Source organism: Equus caballus, chromosome 17 (genome assembly GCF_041296265.1).
Source record: "Equus caballus isolate H_3958 breed thoroughbred chromosome 17, TB-T2T, whole genome shotgun sequence".
Classification (NCBI taxonomy): Eukaryota; Metazoa; Chordata; class Mammalia; order Perissodactyla; family Equidae; genus Equus; species Equus caballus.
In genome coordinates, this window is record NC_091700.1 from 86,002,088 (window position 1) to 86,021,473 (window position 19,386).

Genomic DNA, 19,386 nt, shown 5'->3' on the forward strand with positions numbered 1-19,386 from the left:
TTTTAAATCGGCCTAAAATATATTGGTTAGGCTTACCCTCAGAGTCCAGTGTTAGAGTGTGCTCTCCTTTAGGAAGTTTAACTTTAAATTGTTCTGCTCTCTTTTGTGTCAGAAATAGCTCACAGTTCTCTTACACTTTTATGCTAATAATGGGCCTGTATTATAAGGGTTTTTGAATAAAACTTTCCCTTTGTTGTCTAAGGTTGAATATATATAAAACATAGTAGTAGAAAACTTTTAATTTTCATTGTCTATTATTCTGACAGTCTCATAGCAGATAAATATTCTCCTCAACATTTTATTAGGAGAAATATCAAATATAGGGAGAAGTTTAAAGAATTTTACAGTGAACACTCATGTCTTCACCATCTAGATTCTAAAATTAACGTTTTTATTATGTCTTATCACATTTACTATCTCTCTATTCTTCCGTCTGTCAGTTCATCTTTCTTAGATGAATTAAAAAAAGTTGTAGACTTTGGTTTACTTTTCCCCAGATACTTCAACTTACAGGTCATTAACTAGAATTTGTTTACTGTCTTCCTTTTTTTTTCTTTTTTTGGGGGGAGGTGATTTTAGGCATAATGAAATGCACAAATCTTAGGGATACCTGCCCCGTGTTCTGATACCCGTACAACCTTTTAACGAGAAAAGTTATTCATGACACTTGTTAAAGACCTTAAGGAAGACTTTATTCCAGGGGGGACTGTCAGGATAGGTACAGGGACACTGCAGTGGGGTCTTGGAGTGAGAGAGAGAGAGAGACTGGGCTCAACTCTGACTCTAACAAGGACAGGTGGGGATTTAAAACCAGGATGCAGGGTGGGGGTCAGTGGATGGAAAATTACTAAGAGGCAACATCAGGGAAAAGGGGGATTCTTGCTAGGTGGACTCAATTGAATTCTTGCTGAAGGCAGGCCAGGGTAGAGGATGAGGAGTTCAATCAGATATAAGATTCAAAGTTGGTCAGATACCAAGGGTGGGAGATTTTAGCTAAACTGACTGAGCAGGATTCTTGCTTAAACTGGATTCTACAGGGACAGAGTGGGAAGCCCAAGGTTGTGCCTTAGTCAGAAAGAGGACTCACTTGGAGGAGCCTGACTAAAGTTTTGGTCAAAAGAGACAGTCTTTGTCAAACTCCAACTACTATCAAGATAGGGAATGTTACGTTACCCTTTTGTCCCTTACCAGTCAGTCCCCATCCTACCCCCAGCAGGCAGCCATTGTTCTGATTTTCTCCATCATAGACCAGTTCTGCATCTTCATATCTGCAGAACCATATGTGTGTCCTCTTTTGTATCAGGCTTCCTTCATTCAGCATGTTTTTGAGATTTATTTATGTTGTTACATACATTGGTAGTTCATTCCTTTTTACTCCTGAAGAGGAGAAATTGGCAAACTTTTCTATAAAGGGCCGGAGGGTAAAAATTATAGGCTCTGTGTGCCATGCAGTCTCTGTTGCTACTGCTCAGCTCTGCCACTGCAGTGCAAGAGCGGCCACGGACAACACGCAAACACACAGATATGACTGTGCTCCCATGAAACTTGATTTTAAAACAGATAGTGGGCTGGAAGCACTTTTATTTTTCTACTATAAGAGAAGGGAGAGCATTCATTATTTCACCATTAATCTTATCCTTGAAGAGTGTTCTGTTTTATGTCTATACCACACTTTGTTTATCCATGCTCATATTAAATGGATACCTGGACGGATTTTAGTTAGCATGAAAAAAGTTGCCATGAACATTATTCTGCAAGGCTTTTTTTAGACATATGTTTTCATTTATCTTGTGTAAATGTCTAGGAGTGGAATTGCTAAGTCATAGGGTAAGGTGTATGCTTAGTTTTAAAAGAAACTGCTAGATACTTTTCTAAAAAGTAATTTACATTTTACACTCCCACAAATAAAGTATGAGTTCCAGTTGCTGTGCATCCTTGCGAATGTGTTTAACATTTTATACCTTTTGGTGTGTGTTAGTGGTGTCTCATTGTGGCTCTAATATGTGTTTCTTTGATGACTATGGTTGAATACTTTTTCATGTGCTGCTTGTATATTCAAATATCTTCCTTTGTGAAGTGTTCACATCTTTACCCATTTGATAAAACTTTTCTTTTTGTTATTGAGTTGTAGAAGTTATGTATATATTTGTGTTTTTCTCCTTTGTTTTGTTATTGTGATAAATTACATTGATATTTCTAAAGCTAAATCAACCTCGAATTATTGAAATAAACCATTCTTGGACATGATGTATGATCCTTTTTAGATATTGCTGGATTTGGTTTGTTAATGTTTTAAGAAGTGTGCATCTATGTTCATGAGGGATATTGCTTTGTAACTTCTTTTTTGTAATATGGTTGTCAGATTTTAGTGTTAAGGTTGTGCTGGACTCTGAGAAATTGTTCCCTTTTCTTTTATTTTCTGGAAGAGTTAAGGTTGGTGTTATTTCTTCTTTAAAGTATGAGAGAATTCACTAGTGAAACCGTCTTGGTTCTGGAGTTTTCTTAGTAGGAAGGTTTTTGCTGACAAATTAAGTTTCTTTAATCAATATAGGGCTATTCCTATTTTCTGTTTCCTGCCGTGTTAGTTTTTCTAAGTTGTGTCTTTCAAGGAATTTGTTCCTCTACATTGCTGAATTTGTTGGTATAAAGTTTCTAATATTATCTTATTATTCTTTTAACGTCTGTAATTTCTGAAGTGATGATTCCTCATTCATATAGTGATAATTTGTATTTTCTTTTTTTCCTGTTGGTCAGTGCAGTTAGAGTTTGGTCATATTTGTTGGTCTTTTGAAGGAAACAACTTATGGATTTGTTAATGTTTTCTATGATTTTTCTTTATTATTTCATTGATTTCTTCTCTTTATTTCCTTCCTTTGACTGACTTTGGGTTTACTTAGTGCTTTCCCAGCTTCTTAAGGTTGAACTATCATTGATTTTAGGCCTTTTTTTTTTTTTTTAACATAAGCATTTCAAGCTGAACTTCTCACATTATTTCATTTTATCTTTGGTTTGAAATGTATTTTAATTTACCTTCTGATTTCTTTGATGCATGGATTGTTTAGATGTGTTTTAATTTTCAAATATTTGTTGGTTTCCTAGGTACCTTATTATTGATTTCTAATTTGATTCCTTTGTGCTCAGAGAACACACTCTGTATAATTTCCTTCCTTTTAAATTTATTTAGATTTGTTTCCTTTTAAATTTATGTAGACTTGTTTTGTAGTGCAGCATGGGATCTATCTTGCTGAATGTTCTTTGTGCACTTGAAAATAATGTATATTTTGCAATTGTTGGGTGTAATGTTTTTGTTAGTTTCCCATCAGTTGCTGAGAGGGGAGAGTTGTTAAGATTGTGGAAATTGCAAACTTTCCTCTTTCCCTTTAATATTGTTTGTTTTTCCTTCATGCATTTGAAGCTGCGCTATTAGTAGCCTACACGTGTATGACTGTTAAATTCTATGGGTGAACTCCTCCTCCTCCTATCAATTCCAGAAGGGAATACTGCAGTATTCTCAGAAAATGCAGAGGAAAAGTGACTTTCAACTCAGACTTTTATATATAGAAAACTATCAATTATGGTAGTTTTTTGGTAATTATCTGGAAGGTTTCCTTTTTCAGTGTTGTGGAATCTCCATGGAAAGCTTGCTGCTTTATTGGGAGGTGACTTTTTGACAACTTTCTCCATGAAAATTGTTCTGTTTAGGTTTTCTGTCTCTTTTGGGCTCAGTTTGAGTTACTCTCTTGAGTTTTCAAGTTTATTTGTACAGAGTTTAGCAAAGAAGTCTCATTATTTTAATTTCTTCTGTCATTATGGTTATTTCTTATTTCTTATTTTTTGTATTTGAGCTTGCTTCCTTTTCTTGATTGGAAGTATTTATTGATTTTTGCCAAGAAATAAGGTCAACTTGTTCTATTCTTTTTCTATTTCATTAATTTCTGTTTTTGTCTTACAAGTCACCTTCTTTTTCTAACTTTGAATCACATGATTGATTAATTCATTTTTCTCCTTTAATTTTTATTGAACCATTATGGCTATGAATTGCCCTCTCAGGACTGCTTGAGCTATGTCCTATAGGTTCTGAAACATAGTGTTTTCATTATTATTTTCTAGATCATTTGCAGTTTTTATTTTTATATTCCTTCTTTGTCTTAAGAGTTGGAAAGTTTAAAAATTTCTAGGTGGGAAAGGCATTTTATTTTTTGATTTATTATTAATTTCTAGTGTTATAACATTGTGATCAAAGAATGTTTTTACTTCTTCCATTTTTTGGAATTTATAAGTGTTTTCTTTTTGACCTGAAATAGCTGACTTCATGAGTCACAGGGACTTGAAAGTAGGTGTACTCTCTTGTTTCTGGGATAGAATTTGGCATATCAGTTAGATCTACCTTATATTGTGGTCTTCCTTTTCTTGCCTTCTTTTTGTCTACAGAGGTAAAAGTTTCCCTCCACTAGCGTGTTTGTCTCTCCTAATATCTCTTATAATTTCTGCTTTATAAATGTTGCTGTTCTTTCACTTGATGCACAGATATTCATTGTATCTTCATTATTATTTCTAGCTTTTAACATTATGTCCCCCCTTTTTTTTCTGTTTAATGTTTTAGACCTAAATTCTAGTGATCTGATGTTGAGGTTGTCAACTGTATTTGAATTTGCCTGGGGAAACTTTGACCACACTTTTATTGTTAGCTCTTTGGAATCACTTTGTTTCAGGTGTGTCTCTCGCATAGAGTTGGGTTTTGCTTTGTGATCCAATATGAAATTCTTGTAAATGGTTAAGCACATTTACACTTATTGGTAAGATGGATATGTTTGGTCTGAGTTCTGTCATTGTTTTGCTGAGAATTTTTGTTATTTGGCCTGTATTATTTTGTGTACTGTTTTGATATTGAAGGTTTGCATTTTTCTTCTTGGTTGTTTCTACAGTTTTATTAACTTAGCCCTCTTTCTTTGGGCAATATCTATTAGTTTCCTATAGTGAGGAACAATATTAGTGTGTTTCTTCTGCTTCTTCCCTTTTCCTCTATCATTTAATAGCTGTTAATGAAATTCTCTTTAGTATTTACCTTTGACTTATCAGTGGGTGATGTTTTCTGATTGTTTCAGCTGTAAATGGTAGGAATTAATGAACTTTCTCATCTTCTCTCCCCATTCTTCTCCTATATTTTTGTTATCTGTATCCCTTCTGCATTGTCAGGGCATACATTTTACTCTATCATAGTAATTCCCTGGTTTATTTTAGTCTCAGTTCTACATTAAATATCTTCAGTGTGTGCTATCCCTCCTTTGGCTGTGGTTTCTCTAGCCTTCTCTTGGCGAGTTGATCCTATTGTAGTAGTTTCCTTGAGGGGCTCCTGAGAAATTTTTTTTTCTGGTTTCTTCTATGTTTAAAGCTGTTTGTACCTTTGACACTTAAAAGATGGCTTGGCTAGATAATAAAATCCTCTGCTCACACTTTTCCTGTATATCTTGTAGTTATTGTTCCATTCTCTTCTGCCACTGAATATTGCTATGGAAAATCTGGGGCCAGGCTTTTTGTTTTTGGTCTGGCTGCCCAGAGAGCCCTTATCTTTCAAGTGTGTTAATTATACTAGGATATATGTTAATGTTTACCATTCTCATCCAGTTTGCCTTGGCCCCTAGTATGCCCTTTCAATATATAGATTCACCTTTTATTTCAGGAAAATTTTCTTAAATTTAATCTGAATTGTTTTGTTCTGTTCTATGGGTTTGGTTTTCTGCTTCAAAGATCCAGTTATGTAGAGGTTGTGTTCGCTTTGCTTGTCATCTGTAGCTGTAATTTTTTTGAACTATTTTCCATTTCATTTTGTTAGGTCCTTAATTTTTCCCATATGCTTCTCCCTTGTGCTCCTTCTCATTTCTTCTTCAGTTCTATGATAGTTTTGATTTGTTCTTATTTTTCTTGAGTTCTGACTCTTCGCATTTTTATCTCTTCCTTGTCTCACTGTCTCTTGGCTGAGTTCATTCTGCTTTGTGATTACTCTTAAGCCAATCACCTCTATTAAGTTTTAAAAATTGATGCCATAATGTTTGCTCAGAATTTTCATGTATTCTTTGGCTGTACTGTTCTGATCATGTTCATCAGGTAAGTTTTGGTTCTCTTTTCCTTTTTTAATTTAAAAATTAAATATCTTTGAATTGATGCTGTGCTATTTTTTAAAAAAATTCATTACTCATCATAAAATGACTGGCATTACCCTGCCCGAGCTCTTTGTGGGAAAATCCCTTGGGGGAGGGTGTGTATAAAGGGGCGCTTGGGACAGGGCAGCCTTCTGTACTTAACACTTGCAATACTCTCTGCTTCCCTGTTTCCACAGACACTCTGCTTCCTGCTAAAATGGCCTTTCTGTATAGCCCTGCCCTCTCTGCTTCTCTGAACCCAGCCGTGTCCAGGAGGTCGTCTGCTGCCAGCCCTGCTGCCCCTCTGCCCACTTCCTTTGCTACACCAAAGGGGTATATCTTTTGCACTTCAGGGTGAGCCCCTCACCTTCAGAGCACGCAGTTGCTCGTGTTTCCTGAGACGTGCTGCCCAGGGCTATTGCTACCCTCACTTACCATATTCTCCCCTTCTTCCCGCCTCCTCCCCAGTAAGGCCTCTGCTTTAGCTCCACTATGTCTGCTCTAGATTTCAGGGTTCTTCTAATATGCAAAGGATACAGGTTGTCACTCACTTCAGGGTGAGCCCATACTCACAGAAAGCATATTTTGCTGGCATCTTCTGTGATCTTTTGCCATTGGGCTTTCTCATTTGTTTCCCTCTCTCATCGTGGAATCATGGCTGATGTAACATAATTTTAGCAGCCCTTCCACAGATTCCTTGAATTGTTTTGCTGAAAATGAAACCTCGCCCTCCATTTTCGTTGTTTGTTTTGTATGATACTCAGGAGGAGAAAGCTGGTGTTCCAGGGGGCGTATTTATAGTGGAGGTCTAGTGTACTCTTTAAAAGGATCTCTAAAGCCCCTGTATTGAGAGCAGACTTTTAGGGGAATAAGGGTGGAAGTTGGGAGCAGCTGTTATGAAGCTATTATAGCTTTCAGGTGCATTAATGATGGACTGCATCACAGTGGTAGCTGTGGGAATGGTGAGAAGTGGTTAAATTCTGGATGGATTTTGAAGGGAAGCCATTTGGGATTTGCTTATGGATGACCAAGAGCAGGGAGTCATTTGCAGCTGTGCATATCTGTCTTTCAAATGCTTCTCTGTATTACGGAGCTCACAGCTGGCTTTAAGTGGATAGGACCTATTCACAGGAAGACTTCCCCTGTGGCACTTCCCATCTTGCCGAGTTATCAAAATGAGCAGGACTTTACTCCTTTTGTGTCTCAGGTGGAGTCCTTTGCTGTATTTAAATTCTGGGTGGAACTGATTTCCTTTTGTTGCAGGTCTGTTGTAAAAGCTTTGAGTGCTCTTGAGCTCAGGTCTGCTTCTCTTCCTGGTCCGAGCAGCCACATCAGGGGCCCTCCACATGCCCATCTTCCATCCTGCTCAGAGGTGGTTCTTGGGCCCTGCTTGGGGTTAATGTGCTGTAGCCAGTTGCTCCACATACTGGGAAGCCTGCCCAGCCATTCCTTAGTCATCTCACGAACTATCCTGATGATTGCCTTAAAGCATGTTCTCTGCTTGCTCAACTGAGGATCCTTGGCCAAAAAGAAGTCTTCCAAATCTGCTAAGGCCTCTTTCAGTGTGTACTTGGATTGTGGTTCTCTCTACTTAGGTTTATTCATTATTAATATTATCCCATTTGCTTTCTTACAGAAATTTATCAAAATTTTTGGTCTGCTGTTGTTTCAGTGCTGCCATGGTTACATTATTTTTGTCATTTCAATAGGATAGTGTGGCAGAGGGCAGGCGAACTCCTGTGCTTCCTGTCTGCCATCTTGATCTGATTGTTCGTGTTACTCCTTAAGAATTCAAGGAGGGGAATACGGAAGAAAAAGGATTTGGGAAGGATAAGATCTTTTAGATTCAGAGGTTAGAAAATGAATTGGCTAACATGTAATATACTATTCATTCAGGGCCTTAGTATTTCTGGCTTATTACACTTTTCCTGGCTGCTCAGTTATGGTATAGTATAATTGAGTGTCACTTACTTTTTTTGAAGAGTCCCCCTCAGAAAGCAGAATCTGAGAAAATAGAATTAAAAATGATCTATCTAGTTTATGTCCATGGAAAGTCTTATGTCATCCATATTTAGTTTCTAATTAGTGACCTACCTGTAATCATGTGATTTTAGGAAACCTATAATTTTATATTTTTCCTATATTGGGAAAAATGTGTCTAAGTTTTAATAAAAGATAGGATATAGAAGACTGCTTTAGGGAAGGTACTCTGAATATTTAAGAATGAAAAGATATTTTAAATGTTGAGTTTACATAAGTAGCCAAATTAAGTATACTGAAACATTTTCCGCTTGTATTAAATTCCTTCAAAGTATATGACGTCAAGTGCTATGGGGATTAACTGCAAAGGTAAACCTCACTACTGTTTATAATGGTTTTCTGTTTGTATACTAAATTGGAAAGGTATTTTGTGATGTCACTGTGGTTGGGTGACAGTAATATTTAATGTTTCATATTAATATTTAATTAATGCATTGAGGCAGGAATTAAGATAAAAGCTTGAAGTGCCCCCTGCCCACAGGCCAAAGGTAGCACTGGTTCATTTTTCTGTGTAGTGCAGGCTAACTAAATTTGTCAATCTTACTCTACTATCTTTCTTATTTTAATCTGCCAAGGTGCCTTCCTAAACCCCTTCCAGGATTAGCTGTTGCTAAGATGAATGCTCAGGCATGTTATCCAGAGAGATGTCCTTTCCCACAGTGAAATGCATTTCCATACAAACTAGAATTTGAACCCAGCAATCCATTATTTTGAGTTGTCTGTCCAGGGAGAACACTGAGAAAAATTTGTGTTGGGGTGCCTCAAGACCACCCCCAGATTTGGTGATTCAGGAGGAGGACACATGGGACTCAGCTTATAGTTATACTTAGGGCTAAGACTTGTTCTAGTGAATGGATACAAAACAAGACCAGTAAAGGGAAAAGGTGCAGGGGGAAAAATCTGGAGAAACCAGGTGGAAGATTCCAAGAGTCTCTGTCTGTGATATCATCCAGGACAAACTTAATTCCTCAACACATGTGAAGTTTTGGCTACTAGGGAAGCTTGTTAGAGACCCAGTGCCCAGGGTTTTTACTGGGGCCTGGTTAGGCAGGCACCTTCCACCTAGCTCATACTGAAATTCCAGACTCCTGGAAGGAAAGAAGATACTTAGCGTAAAACCACATTGTTTGTACAGATTAGGCATGGTGAGCCATTCTTATCAGGGAAGGTGGAACACTCCTGAAATCCAATTTTCCAGATGCCAGCAAGGGGCCAACCTTGCAAGCAGCCCTTTCTAAGGATAACAGGCTCAGGCCGGCTGATTTGCCTCTTTTCTGCATGACATTTGATATCCAGAGGCCTTTTATTTTCTAAATATTCAAAATAATCTAAAATAAAAGATGTAATGTAGATTCTCATCAGACTTCCCATACCAGGACTCTGTGTGTTTTCTGTTTTGGTTGACACTTTAAAAAGATTAGGTTTGTGACAGTTTGTGTTGAAACCTGTGGGTGATTTAGTCATTCTGATGGCTGATGGTTCCTCTTGCTCTCTTTCTAAGCCTCTAATTCTTCTGAACTGTGGACTTGTAGCTGACCATGGAGATTTCTTTGCCACTGTCTTATTTTCCTCTGTAACACTCACCTTAATCTTAGCGATGGAAGATTGCTTTGTAATAAAATGCTAGTATTAAAATATCTCAAAGGTGTGGGAAGGTGGGCAAGTAAACAAAGAGCGGTGAATTTTATTGAATGGGAATAATAAGCTACCTACATTCAGCCTTAATTATGCCTTTTATAAGTTTGTGAACAAAATTATTAAGGTTATATCACTTCTTAGGCTCTTAGCAGTAACGGCAAAAGAGTGAAGGGGCTGGGGATGACGACTTCAGTATCAAATGTGCAGGATAAGTAAAAGTCAAATTATAATTCCTCTTAACCGTATTTTCTTAAACATATTTTGACAGCTATTCAGGATTACGAAACTGCTCAGGAACACAATGAAAACGATCAGCAGATTCGGGAAGGTCTAGAGAAAGCACAAAGACTATTGAAACAGTCACAGAAACGAGATTATTATAAAATCTTGGGAGTAAAAAGGTGAATTATTCAAAATTTGCATGGTTATTTTTAACCAACTCTGTTTTAAAGCTAATCATTGCTTTTTTCCTCTCTGATTTATTTCCTTTCCTTCTGTAATTTCAGTCGTAGATTAAACCCTAACAATCTTTAGTATCATAAAGCTATTTAGAGTATGTTACAGATAAATTTCTTTGATAGAGACTAGTAATACAGCAATGGGGAATTAGTAATTGGTGACAAAGATATAACACCGTAGCACGAATAGGTGCTAGGCCTCGATTTTTAAAGACGGGTAAAGAGGTGAGCTTTTTTTTGGTGGGGATAGAAGGGAGAGAGAGAATGAAGAAAAGAAAACTTCTTTAGGCCTAAACATAAAGTGGCACTTTTGGAATTATCTTGCAGGCACTGGGAGGTACATAATTTACTCAACATGTGCTTTTATATAAGACCTACCTTCCCTGAACAAGGGAACCATCGGTCTTTCAATCAAAAGTCTGAAACTTTGTTCTCATTATGTAGCTAATCCAGAAGCAAAATAGAAGGTGGGGTTCCAAGAGGCAAAGTATCTTTTTTAATGCTAAAAATTAAATCATGGTAGCTTGGAAATTTAGAAAGTTTAAAAATAAGTCTATGTGACTTTAAGGGAAAATTGTAAAAATCAGGAGTGCTTTAATTTGTACCCAGTAAGACTCTAATCTTAGTGAACACGTATCTCGGAAGCCTGACCAGCTTTAATGATCCTCCAGAACAGTACGTCAGATGTTCAGTCTGTGACGCCACTGGCACTGTGAGGAAGACCAGGTTGCTAGTTTGCCAGTGGGATCTTAACTGTCTCTTTTAGTTTTTTGTGGCAGTGTGATGGACATTTCTTAACTAATGATAATTAATTTTACCACCCCTCAGAAATGCCAAAAAGCAAGAAATCATTAAAGCATACCGAAAATTAGCGCTGCAGTGGCACCCAGATAACTTCCAGAACGAAGAAGAAAAGAAAAAAGCAGAGAAAAAGTTCATTGACATAGCAGCTGCCAAAGAAGTCCTCTCTGATCCAGGTATGCTCCGCCTTTAACGCTTGTGTTCTCTGGAGAGAGTGGAACGGGCGACTGGCGACGTACTCGCTCTGTTTCTGTGCCCACCTAAGAGGCAGTGTGAGCAGTAGGGGTGGAGGCGCGGTGGGCAGGCTCAGGACTGACAGGCACAGCAGTGGAGTGGCCTCCTGGACTGTGCAATAGGGGACCCCCCTCCCTTCAGGTCTGAGGAGCCTTAGCTCTGTTCAGATTTAATGGCAAAGCCCTAGGGAGCTCACCAGGCGCTTCAGGGGTTGATGAGGTTGTGCCTTCACTGTCGGTGTTAGGATGGTGCCATGGCTGTTTGATCAGAAGAGCGTGACTTTTGGAGGTCTCTTTCTCTGCAATTATTCACTTTCTCCAGAGAAGAATTTCATTGAATACCCATTTTCAACTCTGAACCTCACCCCCTTCTGCTGTGACTGGGGTTTCTCGAGTGTTTCTCCTGAGACCAAACCTCTGATTCTGGGTGGGAATGGGAGAGCTTTGTTTTGAGTACTGGGCACACTGCTCCCTCTCCCTTAGTCAATACTGGGTCTTAATTTGCTGGTTTCTTTTTTAGAAATGAGGAAGAAGTTTGACGATGGAGAAGATCCCTTGGATGCAGAGACTCAGCAAGGAGGCGGCGGCAACCCTTTCCACAGAAGCTGGAACTCGTGGCAAGGGTTCAACCCCTTCAGCTCAGGCGGACCTTTTAGGTTTAAATTCCACTTCAATTAAACCAGCTGTTTTTCTGCTCTTTTTTTTTTTTTAACGATTAAAAACAACGAAACCTTGTTCCGGGATCCTAATGAAAAAAAATTTCAAATCTTTCAGTTTGTCCATGACCAAAGAGTTGTTTTGATAGGAAAAATCTGTTCTTCTCCATTTTAGACGGGAGGGTGTTGGGTTTGCGAGGGCCGGGAGCTGAGGATGTGCTGGGTCTGGCAAAGCGGCCGCGTCTACGCTGGAGTGTCTGCAACGGTGCTCTGAGGCCGGCTCGCCTGTGCAAGCGCTCATGGAGGAAGGAGTGTGGGTTCCTACACATGGCAGAAGTTGCTGTAACTTCTTGAGAACACGTTGTGTTTCAGAATTCTTAAAGAGAATATTGACATTTAGAGCTGTTTATTCTTAGGGACAACTTTGCTTACATTTTGGTCAGTCCAGTCACTTGCAATGATCTGTTAAATTTGAGCCTCCTTTAATCCACATGTATTGCCATCTCTACTAGCTCGAACATGGCTGTCACTGAAGGAGGGGCTGGGCCCATCTTCTAGAAAACCTGCCACCAACTGGTGGTCGATGTGGCCAGGTTTAGACTTTGGATTGATGTTAAGCATATATTTTATGTTTTTTTGTTCAGTACCTGCACGACAATACTGAAAACTACTGAAACAGAATTAACTGTAAAAGCCTATGGCCCTTTTGTTTAATATGAAACAACAAATTAACTGAAAAATAATATGTAAAATACGTTCAGATAATATAGCAGGGGTACTATTTAGAATAATATTGCTGAAGTGCAGAATGAAATACTTTAACAACTGAAGTTGTGAGCTAAACAATTTCCTGTAACAGGATTCGCTTAGCAACGTAAAGTTGCTCAGTCAACATAAAGAAACAGAATGCCATGTTTCCCACTTTTAATAAATACAGTGGGCACTTCTCTTCCATCCTGGCTGACCCTCTTGGAGTGTAGTGACTCCCACTGGGCCATCTGAAGTGGGCCTTTGACAGCAGACCTGCCCCTCCACCAGACCTTGATGCCTCTGCGTGTTCCTCCTGCCTAGAAGAAAGCCCAGGTGTGGATCCGGTCAGCGCAGGCTGCATTCCCCTCAGGAGGGCAGCTCCTCTTGGGGCACCTTCTCACCTTGGAAGAATTGAACCCTTCAGTCTTTGTATACTGGATAATTTTTTCCCTAAGAAATAAGTGTTAATCAAGAACATTAAATATTTATGGAACTAATGATGCTGCATTTAAAATCTGAGAGAATTTAGATAAGAATTACCTTTATTCTGGAAAGGCTTTGTTTTTTCCCTCAGAGCATTTTGAAGCATTTTAAGCAGGGTCTAATAATATATTGTTTTTATGAAATCAAGTATTTTCATTTTAGTTGTGGGAGGCATCCTGATCACTAATGTCCACAACAGCCAAGCACAAATCGTTTTCTTCTACAGTCATCCTGAAACGTATGTGGAAAAAATTTTTTTAAACTGAGAGACAAAAATCACATAGTTGAATAAAACACAAGTGCTTTTTGCATTTATTTAGGCGTCTATTTCTTACCAATAAACTTAACTGCATTTTGAAAACTAGTGAACAGCTTGTAGATTTCATTTTGTTTTAATGTCTCAAAATTCAAACCAGTGTGAAAATTTCCAAGGCAAATGCATTTTGGTTTATTCTTTAATCTCAGTAATCTTACTACTTCATTAGTTATATCAGCAATATTTTTTTCCAGTCTGGTTCTTTCGTATGTGATGTCACTGTGACCTCTGAAATCTAGCAATGGCCTCTACCTACTTTCAAAAGAAAAATTTTCACACAGAACCAGAACAAAGGAAATATCAAATCAGTTGCCCTTCCATTCAGAGAAGACGAAAAGTTGCCAACAACAAGGAGCCAGAGGGAGTCAGGCTGGCTGAGGGCGGGGCCCGAGGGACGTGTGTCCCCGCGCCTGTTACCCTCACTGCCTGCCAGCCTGCTGCCCAGAGGGTTGGTTGCATTTTTTTCCCCCACTTGTAATGACCTTAATTGTATTTCTGAAGTCTTGCTGTGGTTTTAGTTTAGTCACTGTAACTGAAATGTGCAGAGTTACTTGCTTGTTTTCAGTGGAGAGAGAGGAGAAGCTATGGTGCCACCTGCCAAAGCCACTGAGACAAATTCATTCTCTGGAATCTGTTGTTTTGCTGATTAATGAAGAAGATAATGACCTTTAAGTTCCAGCCTTGAGAGGTGTAGCAGTCTTCTGGTACCCACCTCAGTGGACAATCAATTCATGCTTTCTTTGACAGTGACTGAGAAGAACTCTGGGCGTATGAAGGGAAAGTCTTCCTCCTGCCAGCTTGATGGAGGAGAGCGTTATGCAATGAAGAGCATCTGCCTGAAAAAGCATTTGACTTGTTTTTGGGCTACTTCCACTTACCACTCTCCAGTTTCTGTTTTTGGGGACTGCAGTTGCCCGGTAACCTTTGCGGCTCTTTCTGGAAAAGTAAAATCAGAGGGGTACCTAGCCTTAGCTGTATTATGTTCCCTTCCTAAACTCCTCCCTTTGCTGGTGAGCTCCAGAAGTGCAGCGTCGCTGGTCTGTACACTGTGGACACTGCCCACAGCAGTGAGTTTTATACACATCAGCCTATACACGTGAAAAAGTTCTAGAAAGATAATAAATTATTGCCCACTTCTGAAAGTTTATGCTTTCTCACCATGAATAAATGAAAACTTGAAAACAACTTCTATAGTTTACTAATGTGAACTTGATGTAACATAATGCTAATTTTAAAATATCTCTTTAGTCAGTATTAAAAGTTTATTTTTAAATATCAATATGAAAACAGAACCTTTTGGGACTCTGATAATGGAATGTAAAAGCCCAGAAGTTTTTTTTTGCTGAGGAAGATTAGTCCTGAGCTAACATCTGTGCCAGTCTTCCTCCAGTTTGTATGTGGGATGCTGCCACAGCATGGCTGATGAGTGGTGTAGGTCTGTGCCTGGGATCCGAACCCGCAAACCTGGGCCACTGAAGCAGAGCACTCAAACTTAACCACTACACCACAGCGCCAGCCCCACCCACAGTTTTTTTAAAGAGAAAAATACTACTGATAACCATGTAGGAAAAAAAAAGCTAACAGAATCACAATTTGAAATTGGCACCATTTTCTATTCATGGTAGAAAAGGAAAGATTCCACCTTTAAAGGCATGAAATTGGTCAGAAGTTGTGACATTTATCATGAAAAAAATGCCTAAGATGCTTATGTTAAAAATGGCTCCTCAGTCAGGTCTGTGGTAGAGCCGACTGTCTTAAAGGTATAGGGCACTGGTGATGGGCCTTGCAGAAAGTTTTCACTGAGTACCACATCCATGGTAAAACCTAGAGAAATTCATGCAACTTTGTTGAATGTAATTGACTTTTCCATATTTATAAAGGAAGAAGGCAAATGTTAATTTGTCAACAAACAGTATCCTTATTCTAAGATCATTCCTTTTTTGTTAGCAGCAGAGTTTATTCTGTAATTGAAAATGACGTTAATAGGTGGGGATAATTTTTTTTTATGGATGATCTCATTTGTTGAATGATTTAAGAGTACAGTTAGCCACTGCGTGGCTCTGTGTATGTATCGTACCAGGTCTTGTTGCACTCGTCTTAGTTGAACCTCTCACCTGCAGTGGAAAGCAGAGGTGGAGGAGGTAAAAATTGGAGATGTTTGATGTTAAAATATTACTCCTACCTTAAGACTATAGTTGGTTTTTAATGAGACAAAACTAAGGAAGTTAATCCATCTCAATTTAGTGTTTTAAGTAAAAACTCAAAATTAATTGAAATGGCTCTTAGACATGTCTACAAATATGGGTACTATTTTTATGCCCGTGTATTTTCACATTTAATAAAAATATTTATGGTCAATTCAGTACCTTTTTGCTTTCGATTCATTTTTAGTCACTTGCAGAAGTCTATATCCAACTTCACTTCACACATAATCAGTGACTGGGGAGACAAGGGCTCCTCCTTTATGAGCTCAAGTCAGAGCACAAAAAGCAGAAATGGCTAAAATCTCAACCCCAAAAGTCCTAGGACAGCAAGGCCTTAAAGTAGACAGTTCTTCAATTTCAATACTACTAAAATCTAATATTTAAATTGGCTTTTTGGGGAGCCTTTCCCATTTATTCCATCATTTCTGTTAGGTCCTAAGCGGAGGAGGGAACGCTGCTGCCTATATCTCATTCATTCTTCTCAATTACATATTCTGCATATGCTAAAATTGAAGGACAGCTAGAATACTTACACAGAGCTTTCCAAGAAAGTGCAAAGTTTCCAAATGGTTAATAATCAGTTCATGATATTTTGCAATACATGAGCAATCAGCCTTAGTCTAAAGACAGTGGAAATGTCTGCACAGGCTGCCAGAGCAGGGGAGGATGCGAAGATCCAGTTTCTCCTCCGAGACCCCCAGGGGTCAGGACTTGGCAAGCACTAATTCCCTCTCCCTCCCAGCTCCTTCCCCAATTGTGTCTGATGATCTATAAAAAACAAATCCAGTCATTTTAATCTTAGGGCGTACAGGTCACACCCCAGGGACCCTACACTCTGCAAACCTTTATCTGCTAAATAAATCCTCCTTGAGAACAGATAGTCCACACAAGCTTAACATGCAAATGTATTTGTCACTGCCTTACACTAGGATTCAGTTACTAACAAGGAGGTGTCCAGGTGACAACTGTGAGGCTGCAGAGCCTTGTTTTGAATACATTTCCAACCTTCATTCACTAAGGGGTCAGTCTGCCAGAAGTCCCTTTTGATTTAGATAATCCCAGGGACTGAGCAGCCGGATTTCAAAGCACCTCTGGGAAAGTTAGTTTCAAGGTCTTTCTGAGGAAATTGCTGAAAAGCAGGAAGGAGAAACCACTGCTTGCAGCTTTTCTTAATGGATTTAAATTGTTCTAAGTCTTTTTGGTATTTCCATATTTCCTTGTTATTACAGGAGATTTCTACAGTTATATGCTTGAGCACAGTTTATCATTTGTATGTAACTAGGTAAAGGATTTTCTTCCTTAGACTGGTTTCCCTAAATGGATGTGATTTTTCTCTCTGGTGTGAAAGATGCTTTGAAGATAGCAAAGGATAACTCTTCTAACAATTACCATTTCACTGTATTGGGTTTTTCTTAGGATTTTATGAATACTCCTTCATATAGTCCACCTGTTAGGATGTTCTCTTTCCTGCAATGTTTATGCCTTTGTTACCTCAAGTTACTAAAACCTCATGAAGGTGGAAAGACTTCCTTCTACAATTGTACAAGCTTAGTGCAAACAAAATCACCTCTCCTACTGGATGCACTCTGCTAGGTCAACATGCAGGGAGGGGCCTGTGGAATGTGACCTTTGACCAAGGAAGTTTCTTAGGGATGCTGTGCAATGAAGAAAAAGGGCATCATCAAATCCCAAATAAGGCTATTTGTCCTTATCCAAGAGCTTTTACCCAATAAAGTAGTGATGTTATGAATAAATATAACTATTAGGAACAATGTAGGCATAAAGATATTCACTGAGCCATTGTGGATTAACACTGATAGACGTTAAAGCCCATCAAATCACCAAAGGGTCAAATCACCAAAGCTCCTCACATGGTTTACAAACTCACCTGCACGACCGTGGGCAGCCCGGCTCCAACCTCATTGCCTCCTCCTCGTCCTCAAATGAACAAAACTACCTCCATGCTGTTCTTTCTTTGCTTGTCTAGCGTGGACTCCAACTTGAGGTTTTATCCTCAATGTCACTTCTTTAGGCCTTTCCGGACAGTTCTCTTCATAGCATTTTCATTGGGATATTTAATGCCATTTATACTGGTTTAGTAACTTCAAAAGGACAGCCTGGCCCATAGTAGGTACTTAAATATTTGTTGGATTTGTTCAGGTTACAGAGACCTATATTATTGGCCTTATTCAAGGGCATCGTTTTCTGGTGAAAGGAGACGTGAGTACACAGAGGACAAGGCTCCGGAGCAGTGGCGGGTTCACAGCGCGTGCTGGGACAGCATCGGAGTAAGATGCTCTTAGACCAGACACCCCACTGTATGAGTAGTGACAGTTACTTCAAAACTCATCTTACTCAGCAAGGCTGTGCCATAATTATTCCTTCTCTACCTTTCCGCCAAATTTTGAATTAAACCTAAGTTTGATCTGGAGCCTTTGTCATTCAAACGTTTTGGTTTTGGAGCAGTCTTTTAAAATGAGTACTTTTTCTTCCCTCAATCCTAATCAAAACCTTTAATTTTAAAGTGAAATCATCTCAGGTAGGATACAAACCTCATATAGTTGGGCAGGTCCATAAGACTGAAGTAAACTTCTTCAATTCAAGTAATTAGGAACTGTAGGGGACAAGATTATTTTCCAAATCTGAAGTCTTTAAACAAAGATGTTAACAGTAAGTTCTTAATCAAGAGGCTTCACTCCAGAATTTCTCAGAAGACAGAAGTTTGTATTTGATAAGCTGGGCTAATCAGCCTGAAAATGGGGAAGAGCTGCCCATTCACTGCACCACGTCTAGACTGACTGTTCGGGTGGCTGTAGGAGGGGCTTGCACACAAACCATGCGCGCTTAAGTCACAAAGTGGCCTGTCAGTTGAACTTTGATCATCAAAGACCCGGACCTTCGTGCCTCCCCTCCCTTACTTTGCCACAGAAGGCAAGACTTTAACAAACTGACCGGTTCTGTGGAAGTGAGTGGCCCCCCTAAGTCTACCAAGTTAAGTACCAGAAGCCGGCAAGACAGTTAACTCAGACTTCATGGTACTGAGCCTGGATCCATGTGCACCTTTCATTTAACCTCTGGACCCAGGGATCTGAGACACATGTTGGAGTCTTTCATGAATGACCGGTCTTGTTTTGTTCTAGTGGGAAGTTAAATGTCATTAACTTCTTTGCTGCTATATCTCCGAGAAGACAACTCTCTTAGCCATGCTTTAGTCACTGAAGGATATTCTGACTTGACGTATACCTCCTTCCTCTAAAACTATTCTGTGAGGTCCCTGGAGCCTCTTTTGGGCAGTGGCAGCTTTCCATCTGGTTGTTTCTCAGGTGCTGGAGTTGGGACCTGGCACGTTGAAGCAACCATTTCTTTGGGTAGGCTCGCACTCCGGTCAAACTACATTTTTCCTATTAAAGAAAAGCCTGATTTTATCTGTAGCTCTAGGCTGACATGACCCGTGGTGCTTCCTGGAAGTAGTCTACTCTCTCAAGGAGCAACACTGTTCTCTGGATCTGAGGATAACTGGGGCCAAAGGATGGGCACTTCCAAAGTCTGGCCTTTCGTATCTCGGCATCCGAGGGCTATGAAGACTTTGGGTTGTCTTCAATCTCATTTATGGCTTTCTTTATATCTAAAACTTACATGTCTTTACATGGTTAAAGCTTAGAATCTC

General features: G+C 39.2%; 1 protein-coding gene across 2 annotated transcripts in view; it reads left to right on the forward strand.

Moving 5' to 3' along the window:
- The window catches only part of DNAJC3 (DnaJ heat shock protein family (Hsp40) member C3), a 69,966-nt gene extending 54,089 nt beyond the window's left edge, over positions 1-15,877 (forward strand). For both annotated transcript variants that reach the window (XM_023621735.2, XM_023621736.2), the window contains exons 10-12: positions 10,087-10,219; positions 11,105-11,253; positions 11,831-15,877. In XM_023621735.2, coding sequence (XP_023477503.1) covers positions 10,087-10,219; positions 11,105-11,253; positions 11,831-11,988 — 440 coding nt within the window. In that variant the 3' untranslated portion in view covers positions 11,989-15,877. The remainder of the gene's footprint in view (positions 1-10,086; positions 10,220-11,104; positions 11,254-11,830) is intronic.
- Positions 15,878-19,386: the final 3,509 nt, after the last annotated feature.